Raw genomic sequence first — 12,172 nt, forward strand, 5'->3', positions numbered from 1 at the left:
GATGAACCTAGTCTATAAAGTGCACCACAGCCATGTACACGCTGCAGCCTGGCAATGAAACTCATACAATAAATCCCCCCACTTGCCTTTATAGTATTGATCTCTCAAGAGCTGGGGGTGGGATAGCGACCAAAGTAGTCTGGGATTTAGCCAGGATTGCCTTTATTTTTTAAACAGCTATTCCATTTGTTAAACAGTCATTTAGATATGTTCATCTGCCTTTTACTGAGCAATTGCACTAAAGCTGAGAAAAGCTCTTTCCTTGCTGAGGTTTTTATTTCTTCTGCATACATCTAGTTAGCAAAGGCAGTGTGCAAGCTCTAAAGCTCAAATCAAAGGCAGAGTGCTGCATTGCTCCTGATCCCCGAACCGTATGTTAATAAGGTTCCACATGCATAAGGACTTTGATTCACTCTTGCATTTCTCTTGCAGGTATTCCTTGCCCGATCATAATTGCGTGGGCCATTGGCAAGCTGTATTATGAAAATGAACAGTAAGTGATGTTAGCAAACATATTTCGGGGGTTCTACTCATATAAATTACCAGACTGCACATTCAGTGCCCTCAAGCTCAAAGAAAAATAGCTAAGAGTTATGTAGGCTATGGAGATCAAAGCTAAGTGGTGCGGTTAGGTCACCCTAGTGAAACCGTACAGCATTCAAAAATACAGAACCCAGGGCCACATCCAGATGAGCGTGCACGTGCAGTGTGCGGCAGTGCAGAACTGTCTGTGGCGCTGCAAACTGCACGCACCACATATGCAGGCATTTGCCATGCTGCTGATTTGCAGCACTGAAACTGGAGCTTGGCCAGACAAGCTCCAGCTGCCAGCCAGGCTCTGCACACTGGATCACTGCTGCTGGAGCCCCAGAGGCCTCCAGGACCCCAATTAAGGATGCTGGGGTCAGCCCAGGTGCTGGCTCCAGTCTCCCCTACCTCACTCTTGGGCAACTTGCCATGCGCCAGGGGACACAGGCAGGGGAGGTCCCTGGGGACAAGTAGCAATGGCACAGCTATGTGCTGCTTCTACTTGTCTCTGGGGAAACACATGTGTGAGCACATCTGGATGCACCCCAGAATTTCAAAGGCTTACCTAAAACTCCTGGGCCAAATCCTCACATCTGTGGTCAGTAGATTTTTTTTTTTACTCTGTTTATATTTCTGCAGGACTTTATTTCTGCAGATTTATTATCAATTTATAAATTTTCCATCTGTAGAGTCTAATTACTGGGTGGGGGGGTCATCTTACAGTCAGGGTCATCCTGTATTCTGATAAATACAATATATCTGTATGGTTGCAAAGGTAACATCAGAATAACAGTACCCACAATGAATTCAATGTCTTGGTCTCCACTAGAGAGTACAGAAATAAACTTATCCTTCCCTCTCCCCTTGGCGATGCCTGCAGAGCTGATGTTATCAACTGAACGCTGCACTCACAGCTATGAGGAATGCTAGTAGGGTAGATGGGTAGTGTGAGGCCTTTCCAGCATGAAATCATGTGAAGTGATGCCACTGATCCTGCAAGTACTTGCATGGTGCACATTAAGGTAGATAAGGGTAGTGTACTCCAATACAAATGCAAGTGGGCCTAAAAATACGTGCAGAAAATACAAAGCATTAGGTATGGTTCTTCAGGCTGGCTGATAGTCATTCGATGCCCTAGCTGGCTACTCTTCCCTTTCAGGAATAGAATACAAAAAAGAATGGGCAATGTGTATGAAGGTTGGTGTGTCTGCAGAGACAAGGGCTTACATAGGATCCCTATTTTTTTAATCAATGCGAATGCGAAAGGCTTGTTCCTGCTTCTACACAGAGACAGCTTGGGGCTAGGTGCGACTTGCTCCCAGTGTCTCTGTTCTTCTTCGATTTTGGGTTATGAAGAACCCAGAACAATACACGTGCATTTAACTTAGCATGATAAATTGCCACACGCACGCACGCACGTGTATACACTGGTTAATTCTTTATTGCTCGGTATCACAGAATCATAGAATCACAGAAAATGAGGGTTGAAGGGACCTCAGGAGGTCACATCTAGTCCAACCCCCTGCTCAAAACAGGACCATCTCCAACTACATCATCCCAGCAAGGGCTTTTTTGAGCTGAGTCTTAAAATCCTCCAGGGATGGAGAGTCCACAACTTCTCTGGGTAACCCATTCCAGTGTCTTACTACCCTCCTAGTGAGAAAGTTTTTTCCTAATATCTAACCTAAACTTCCTTTCCTACAACTTGAGACCGTTGTTCCTTGTTCTGTCATCTGCCCCCACTCAGAACAGTTCAGCTCCATCCTCTTTGCAACCCCCCTTCAGGTAGTTGAAGGCTGCTATTAAATCCCCTCTCAGTCTTCTCTTCTGCAGGCTAAATAAGCCCAGTTCCCTCAGCCTTTCCTCAGAAGTCATGTCCTCCAGCCCCTGAACCATTTTCATTGCCCTCGGCTGGACTGTCTCCAACTTGTCCACATCCTGTCCATAGTGGGGGGCTCAAAACTGAACACAGGACTCCAGATGTGGCCTCACCAGTGCTGAATAGAGGGAAATAATCACTTCCCTTGCCCTGCTGGCAATGCTCCTACCAGTGCAGCCCAGGATGCCATTAGCTTTCTTGGCAACAAGGACACACTGCTGGCTCATATTCAGCTTCTTGCCCACTGTCACCCCCAGGTCCTTTTCTGCAGAGCTGCTGCTTAGCCAGTGTCTTCATTTACATCCGGGCAATGTAGGGGGAAGGAGAGTGCAAGGCCAGGCTAGAAGGTTTCCACACACAATTTTTATAAGTCTAGGTGATGAGAAAAGGTGCCAGGCAGTTGAGAACTGGGCCTAACTTTTCATTTACTACATCAGTTAACTGAAGGCCATTTTTTTCACCACCACAGATTTTGTGTGCTAGCACAAACCTATGGCATTATCCTTTTATTGAGTTTTTACCCAAAGAGTGATGAACCTTCTTGAAATCAGAAGCTAAAATTTTTTGTTCAAATAAATCACCCACAATGTGGATGCTTATCTAAAACTCCTAGAGTGAAATCATTTGGGGGTTTTCTTCAGTTGGATTTGTGGGAATGAGTTTTGATTCATTGTGATTTTAACCAAATCAATTCTTCTACCTCTATTCTAACTTTATAGGAGTAGCTGAAGTGCTGCCTTAGATTCTGCAAGATCAGAAAAAATCGTCAGCCCCTGACCCTGTATGGTATCAAAACTCTGCATTTCCTTTGTCTTAAATATAAGGCAGAGTTCTTAAATGAAATGGGTTCTGCGAGTGCATATCCCTGCTCTATGCAGGCAAGGACTTAGCACACCTTAATGAACTAAAACAAAAGCTAGAGAAGAATTGTTTGCTAGTGCTCTTCTGATTACCATAAATATTCATGTATTTTCTTGGGCATGTAATCATGCAGTACATCTAACTAGCCTTGCTCACTTCTTCCCAGTTTGTCTGATAAATTCTAAATGGAAAAACTAGAGGACAGATCCAAACATATTTTTTTTCAATCAAAAGGCTGCTTCCCCCTAACTCCTTCTGGATGAGTCACCTTGGGAGCATGGACTCGGTTCTGTTCATGACACAGCATTCTTCCCAGGTGCTCAAATGATATAGAAGTTGCACCTTAAATTTGCACTATGTAAATATGTTCCAATATAAGGAGTAGAGTTTAATTCCTGATTCCACTAATCCAAGTTCAAGCACTTCCAAGACCAGCTGACTCTTGTGATCATATAGCATAGGGGCGTCAAACTCACCTGGTCCCGTGGGCCAGATGAGTGGCATGGGATTGGTTCACAGGCTGAATGAATGGTGTAGGGCTGGCCCTGAGGGCTGGATCCAACATCAGCAGTGCTCACTTTGGCCAGTCTGGGGCTGAGGTGCCCACCCCAGATGATCTGGACCAGACACCAGATCCAGCACATCCTCTAGCTGGTCTGGAGCAGGTGCAGTAGGCAGCTCGCCTTCCAGAGTGGACACCGTAAGCACTGGATCCCACATGTTGGGGGAGGAGGAGGTCCTGGACTGGCCTTGTGTGAAGGTGTGGTAGTGCATCTTTGGGTGCCTGCCTCTTTAAGGGCATGAGCAGGCAGCAGAGCAACCTGCAGGTGACAGCAGAGCCAATCAGGGGTTCACATGGCAACCAGGAGGCCACCTGATTGGAGGATGGCTTGGCTGCCTGAGTATAAGACCAGGCCTAGGGAGTGGGGCCAGCAGTTGCAACTGGGGAGTGGAAGGGTGAACATCTCCTGGCCAGAGGACTGCTGCTCACAGGACACGCAGAGGTCAGGGCAGGAACTGTGGGGGTGGAGGAGGTTCCTGGTCCTGGGACATGACCTGAAACTGCACCCTGCTGAGGTTGGATGGTGTGGTGGGGCTGCCTGTGGCAGGGCAGTCTCCAGGAAATGCCCCACCAGTGCCTCCCTAGTGAAAGGCAAGTATGGGGCACTGGAAAACCTCAGCCCCGACTGCCTTGTGGGTGACTCTGCAGAGGGGAAAAGCTAGGGAAGCACACCTTGACAGAAAAGCACAGGCCCCAGGCCCATTGAATGGGGCCTGAAGCAAAGTTCAGGCACATCATCAGACTCCTCAGGCCTGAGTGGGCCATAGGCTGAGTTAGGGGTCCAAACACATTGACAGACACTTGAAGTCCAAGGGGCATAAGGCCCAGAAGCCCCAGTGAGGGGGAGGAGTAGTGACCCCAGTGAGGGGCAGGGTGGCTGCCGGAGGCCGCGTAGAGTAGGGTCCGAGGGGGCCTGAAGGACTAGGTGTAGGCTGTGTGAGGGGCAGAGTTGAGACCCCAGTGGAGGGGCATGTGGCCCAGTCAAGTCTAAGGACCCCTGAATCCAAGTTTGGGCCAGAGGCCAAGTGTGGCCCATCAATGGGGCCAGAGAAGCTGGAAGTAATTTTTGGATGCCATCCGCGAGGCATGGGCCATGGTAAAGGGAAGGTTGGAGCTGTGTATTACACCCTTGGCATCAGGGCCAGATGATGGGGCTCCATGAGCCAAATCTGGCCCCAAGGCCATATCTTTGACACTCCTCTGTCCTGAACCCTAGAGAAAAGCCATGAGACTTTTCCCATGTGCTGTAGAGTGTGTAATGAATGGTGTCCACCAAAAGTATTTGGATAACCAGGTAGGAATGGGGAACTGTTCCTATGGATGGTTTGTCATTGGCGGTGAAATGCAATCCAAGCAAGACAAATGGAAGGGGCTGTACCTGCAGGAGGGAACCCAAATGCACACATACAGAATCAGGGTAGAAACTAGATAGGCAGCAGCATGGCCAGGAGGAATCTGGGTTGATGGTGGACCATAAACTCAATAAAGGATTGGTTTAAAAAAAAAAGAAAATGCAGTAGGAGATTGTATTAAGAGTTTTTTGTATACAAGACATAGGAAGTGATAGCATCACTCCCTTCAGCTGTGGATCTCTGTACTGCCGTGCAGAAGGAAACTGGAGAGGGTCCAGAGGAAAATGACAAGGATGATGAGGGTTTTGATGCAAGCTGCATAAGGAAAACTTAAAGTAACTAGGTATGTTCAGCTTGAAGAAAAGGAACTTAAAACGGGTGGCCACGCGCAGTTGGCAGCTATTAGAAAGTGTGCCCTGAAGATGGAGAATGTAATCCCCCTGTCCAGAAAGCAGTGGATTTAAACTACAGCAAGGCAGATTCAGTTCAAATCCCAAGAACAACTTCCTAACTGCAAGTCTAGCAGAACAGTGAAAAGAGTTGGCTGGGGAAGTTGTGGAATCTCCTTCCTTGGAGGTTTCCAAAAAGAGGTTGGATGGGCAAAAAGGAAGCCGTCTGTCCTCAGACTGGGACAAAGGGAGCTTATTTGTTGGACAGGCCCTGGAATAAAGAGAGAGCACACCTGTCTCTTCTCAAGAGAGTCACTTTATTGGAAAGCTAAACATACATTTAACTAGCATTCAGATCAGGCAATGGAAATGCAGAAACATTCTCACACCTGGGAGGATGGGTGTAGGTTGGACTCCTCAGCAACTCTGCACTCTTGTTGAGTTCTTCCAACAGCTTAGGTCCATGATTAGCCACTTCCCCCAGTTAATCATCTATATACAGTTATTCCTCTCCTTGGACCATAACCGTGCCATGGTGAAGAGGTTTGTTTGTTCCAATGACCCTGCATTGTCTGGAGACTCCTGCTAGGGTCTCCCCTGGCAAACAGGTTTGAGGCGAGATCCCAGACTAAGCATGGTCCAAACTCCTGAAGACCCCAACAGCAGAACGGGTGTACTTGAGGACCCAGTGGTTCTCTGCGGATGAGGACTGCAGCTTCATGGAAGTCTTCTGTTGTCTTGGACATCCTTGCCACTGGGTTCAAGGCTCCTTCCTTTCAAGTTCACATGGCTTCTACTTGTGCACCGGCTTCCCCGCATTAAAAGGTCACATGCAGGCCTCTGCCAGGGATGTTAACATCTCCCACAAACCAAGTCCTGCAGCAGTGGATGAGTGGTGGTGGACGCAAAAACAGTGATCTCTGGGACTCCCTAGTCACAAATCTACACGTAGACATCTACACAGTTGTGTTATGGTCATTTTGCACTTACTGAGAAAGAGTACAATTTGGTGGCTGTGGTGATGACTGAGCAGTCCTCTTTAGGATCCCCTCTGCTCACCCTGAACAGGGAAGGGGCTAGAAAAGGTCCCCTAAACATAGGTTGTCTCAAACCCTGCTGGCTGGATTGCCACATCCAGTGGGATCACTCTACCTGTGGCTGAAACCAACAAAATAAAGTACTGAAATTCACCACGTGGCATGTCCACACTGTCATGGACTCCCCAAACAGTGAAGCGAGGGTCCTGAAAGAAGAACCACCAGAGTAGCTAGAGAACTTGCCAGAAACGACATCGATATTGCTGAAAGAAGGAGGTGGCTACACTTGTTTGGGTTTTTTTGGAAAACCACATGAAGAGAGGTGCATTCACAGGACTGACTTTGCCATCAAGAACAAGATTGTTAATCAGCTTTCAGAACTCTCTGCGGGCATTAACGAGCACCTTATGACTCTCTGCCTCAAGCTCCGCAACAACCAGCATGCTATAGCCATCAGTGCATACGCCCCCGCACTTGACGTTGAAGAAGTCAACAAGGAAGAGTTTTACTGTGCTCTTGACCCAGCCCTGAGTGCCACTGCCAAGGAAGACAAGCTCACCCTCCTTGCTGACTTCAGTGCAAGAGTTAAGGGACACTCTGAAGTGGCACCATTGGGAAAGGAGGTGTGGGGGGAAGTCAGTTCCAATGGTATCTTCCTCTTCAGCAGATATGCAGAGCATAACTTGCTCATCACAAATACTATCTGCACCATACATCAAGCTACAGCCCACTTTGTAGAGAACCGTCTTACTCCGAAAACGAGAAATGGCAGAGGAGAAAGAAAGCGTACGACATCCTGGCCAACAGCTGTGCCCCCCACCTCCCCAAGGCACCACCTATCATATATCTGTGGAAAAACTTGCAAAGCATGGATTACACTCTTCAGCCATCTTAAAACTCACTAATAACACCCCCTCCCCTCCCCCAGCAGACCTCATCCTTGTATCGAGGGATAGCCAAAGATATACAGTTATTAATGACATGCATCTGTCTCCAACCTGATTGGGTATATGGTAATGCAAGGGGTTGATCATGAGGACCCTGTCCTTAGCCAAAAACAAGAATTTATGGCAGATACTTAACAAGTGTTTAACTAGGTGGCCTCAGATGTTTGCAGTTAGGGTCAACTATTAACAAGGAGTGCTGTTCCTTATGGTAATAGGTTTCAATTGCTTTTTTTGTGTGACTGTAGTTCAACACCTAAGTCAGTGCTTTCTTGATTACATCAGCAAAACTTGCAATATGGCCTGGCCAGCCTACCCAAAGTTCATCCCAACCTTTCTATAATGGAGGAGATATACAAATGGAGGCACTTATACCAAGGACCCCAATGTGTTCTTTACAGGGTGTTTTGTCTGAGATGGGTTAGGAATAGCACATCCTGAATCTTTGCAAGGGGTGAACTAGATCAGCCTCGAGGACCCTTCCAACCCTGTGACTAGATGGCTTTATAACTTTACTTGTGGTAGAGCCTTTGATCAGCTGCAGGTCTGCAAGAGAATCCTGCCACTGTTCAGAAAAGAAATGCAATAATAGACAAGAGATGAAGAGCTACTTATATAAAACTTCATTGATGGGCAGTTGGTAAGGAGAAAAACATTAATAAAAAATCTTGTTAACAGTCAGAAAAATCAACATTGCTTTTGCTATCTAAAAGCTTATCAGGGGAGCAGGAGGGATATTAATTAATATTATACAGTGTGCAAGTGTTTGCCTATCTCTCAGCCTAATGAGAGATGCCTTTGTTGTCCTAGTCAGCCCTGAGGGAGCTTTTTCCTATTTGGGGGGGCTGAAGGGAAGTTATGAGTCTGATGCACATTATTAAAAAAACAAACTAACAAAATAATAGCTTCCCTGTGGATTGTATGTGGGTGTTGTTTGTTTTTGATTTTTTTTTCCTTGTTCATTAAAAAATACCATTTTGTTGATTTTTTGTGTGGGTTTTATTTCAGGATTGAGCACTGAGTTTGGATTTAAAGGTAAAAGTTAAGGCCAGTTAAGTAAGGAAGTCCAAATTGCTGAATACAATTGCAATCCTATTGCTCTACATAGTGTAAGCCAGGGGTGGGCAACCTACAGTCTGTGGGCTGGATATGGCCCATGAATTACTCAGATTTGATCTTTGGTGGCATGCAGCTAGGCCCAGCTTGTTTGCCCTCTCCAGCCCATGCCATGCAGCCAACCCCCCCCCCGTGCTTTTCCCCACTTCTCCTACAGCACTTGGCCAACAGCTCCAAGACCTCCAAGACCCACTGCCATGCTCTACCACTGGGAGCTATTCCCTACAGACTCTCCACAGGTTGCTCCTGGGTCTTCAGGTCCTGTCTCATCCCTCAGTCAAGCTTGAGAGACATCCTCAGACAGAGCAAGCAGCTTTCCAGACGACACTTTTCTAAAAACGTTGCTGAAAAGGCCTTTGATCCCTAGGTGAGAGACAATCTTTTAAGAGTTCATCCAGTTTATCCTGAACTGTTTCTGCAAAATCTTCCAGGTCGTGTCAGCTTCATAAAAACTGACACATTTCCTTCCACATACACTTCTCTTCTCAATTGGCCCCAGCAAATAAATGTTCTTCCCTTCGAGAGTGTCAAAGTGGATAATAATTAGCAAAGTAGGCTGCAGCTCCTGCCAAGTCCTGCTCTCCCTTCCCACGTTTTGGAAGATTACTTGCAAATCATTATCAGATCTTTGCATCCGTACAACAGAACATAGCTTTGTAAGAGTCTATCGAATTGGCACAAGATTCAACCTTATCTCCTTTGGTCAACCCGACTGTTATTTTGCATACCAAGCAAAGAAAATGCCAGTAATCAAATATCAGGCTGAATTCCGGTTTTTGAGACCTACTGGCCTTGCTGCATTTCATACTGTTTCTCCAATGAAGAGCATGCCCTTCTCAATGTGTGGTTGTCTTTGGGAAATATATTTTATTGGAATAACTACACAGTTTGGATACCGTTAGACAAGCTTCTGAATGCAAGAGGTCCATCACAAGTGATGGGCAATGAAGGGTTTTTTTGCTTACTATTCTTAACATAACCCCATCTGATCTATGTTTTTCCACAGCCCAGCTTTTGTTTCCCATCTGCCTCTTTATGTCTCATTTTCTAGACTGTGAACTCTTGGAGGCAGCGGCTGCTATTCACCATGTGTTTGTACAGTCCTTATAGATGGGGGCCTAATGTGGGTCTGTCTCTGTTATCAACATCATAAGCTCCGGGATGCAGGATTATGTCTTGGGTAGCAGTGTGCATGTCTTCCGGATTTAAATAATCCACTGCTGTGGTGTGCCGCAGCCAGACGCAGAGAGTCCCAATCAGCAAATTGCCACACATTGCAAAATAGAAAAGGAGAAGACTTACAGATGCAATTTGCAGAGCTCCAAAACACACCTAGATCGGAAACTTTGGTAACCTAAGCAGGTAACGCAAACTCCTAAAGAGTTTGTGACATACTAAGCTTGAGGTTCAAGACTCCATATCCTCTTAGTGGATGAAATACTTGAGCCAAAATTACTGTGCTCTGGATAGTACAGTGCATTGTCATGGAGAAATATGGAATCCAGCTTTGAATGAGCTAGCTCAGGTACTGGATGCAATACAGCTATGTCGGTTTGGTGTTTCATCGGCCTAATTACAGGTAAAAAGCAGGGTGTATTAGCTTGGATGGGGCAATGTGGCTGTACTGCTTTTGGTACCTGAGGTAACTCTTTCAGAGCCAGGTTCATAGATTCATAGATGGTCCGGGGCTGGAAGGAACCTTGTAGATCATCGGGTCCAGTCTCCCTGCACTAGGCAGAAAAAGACAACGGGGGTCAAGTGACCCCAGCGAGGTGACTGTCCAGTCTCCTTGTGAAGATTTCCAGGGTAGGGGAGTACACCACCTCTGCAGGGAGTCTATTGCACAGTCTGAACACCCTGACTGTGAAGGAGTTTTTCCTTGAATTGAGCTTGAAGTGGCCTTCCAGGGGTTCGTATCCATTGCTCCTGGTCTTCCCCAGGGGTGCCCTGGTGAACAGTTGTTCACTGAGTTTTTGATGTACTCCCCTGATATAGCTGTAAGCTGCGACCAAGTCTCCTCTTCTGTAGGCTGAAGAGTCCCAGGTCCCTCAGCCTTTCCTCATATGGTTTGTCTTGCAAGTCCCTGATCATATGAGTGGCTCTTCTCTGGACCCTCTCAAGTTTTTCCACGTCCTTGTTGAAGGACTATGTCCAGACCTGGACATAGTACTTCAGCTGCAGTCTCACCAGTGCGGGAGTATCACTTCCTTAGTTTTACATGAGATGCAACAGTTAATGCACGCCAGCATGTTGTTTGCCCTGCTGGCCACAGCATCGCACTGCCTGCTCATGTTCATGCTATGGTTGATCACTACCCCAGGTCCCTTTCGGCTGTGGTGCAAGTCAAATTGTCGCCACCGAGCCTGTATGTATGTTGAAGGTTGCTTGCCCCCAGATGGAGCACCTTACACTTGAAAGTGTTAAACTTCACCTGGTTCTGGTCTGCCCAACTCTCCAGCCTGTCCAGGTCTGCCTGTATCTGCAACCTATCTTCTGGCACGACCACACTCTTCCATAACTTGGTGTCATCCTCAAACTTGGCCAGTGAGCTTTTCACTCCTGCATCCAAATCATCGATAAAGATGTTGAAAAGCACCGGTCCAAGCATGGACCCCTGAGGGACACCACTGGCCACTTCGCACCAGGACGACACAGATCTGTTCACACGAACTCTCTGGGTCCTACCATGCAGCCAGTTTTCCACCCACTGAACTGTTGAGCAGTTAAGCCCACAATCTTCCAATTTTTCCACAAGGATATTGTGGGATACTAGATCAAAAACCTTTTGGAAGTCTAGGTATATAATGTTGACCTTCTCTCCTATGTCCAGGTGGTGAGAGACCTGCTCATAAAAGGAGATGAGGTTGGTAAGACACGACCTACCCATGGCGAAGCCGTGCTGGCTGTCATTCAGAATCTTACCCTCAATGAGCGTATCGCACATAGATTTTTTAATGAGTTTTTGCAGGATTTTCCCTGGGATGGAGGTTAGGCTGATTGACCTATAGTTGCCTGTGTCCTCCCTCTTCCCCTTCTTGAAGATGGACACAATTTTGGCCCTCGTTCAATCCTCAGGGACCGCTCTGTGTGCCACGATTTCTGAAAGAGCTTTGTCAGGGGTTCTGCGATGACCTCAGCCAGCTCCTTCAGCACTCTTGGGTGAAGTCCATCCAGTCCTGCTGACTTATCAATGTCTAGCTTTTCTAGTTGGTTTTGCACCAGCTCAGCATCCACAGTGGGAAGGCTATCATTCCCACAACGCCCCCTGTGATCCTTATCTCGCTTGTCTTTCCCCTTGGTCCAGTGAAATACCGAAGCAAAGTAGGCATTCAGGAGTTCACTTTTTTCCTGAGTGTCCAGTACCAGCTGTCCCGAGGTATTAAGCATGTGGGGCCCCACATGTCCAGTTGTTTTACTTCTGCTCCCTACATAACTAAAGGACTTCTTATTGTCCTTGGCTCCCTTGACTAACTTAAACTCAGTCATCGCCTTAGCTTTCCTAAT

At 46.9% G+C, this 12,172-nt stretch overlaps 1 protein-coding gene across 1 annotated transcript in view; it reads left to right on the top strand.

The window, feature by feature from the left end:
* The window catches only part of CRHR2 (corticotropin releasing hormone receptor 2), a 264,464-nt gene that overhangs the window by 191,388 nt on the left and 60,904 nt on the right, over positions 1-12,172 (top strand). The window contains exon 8 of the mRNA XM_025203381.1: positions 433-493. Coding sequence (XP_025059166.1) covers positions 433-493 — 61 coding nt within the window. The remainder of the gene's footprint in view (positions 1-432; positions 494-12,172) is intronic.

This window comes from Alligator sinensis, unplaced genomic scaffold, assembly GCF_000455745.1.
Source record: "Alligator sinensis unplaced genomic scaffold, ASM45574v1 scaffold885_1, whole genome shotgun sequence".
In the NCBI taxonomy this organism is placed as follows: Eukaryota; Metazoa; Chordata; order Crocodylia; family Alligatoridae; genus Alligator; species Alligator sinensis.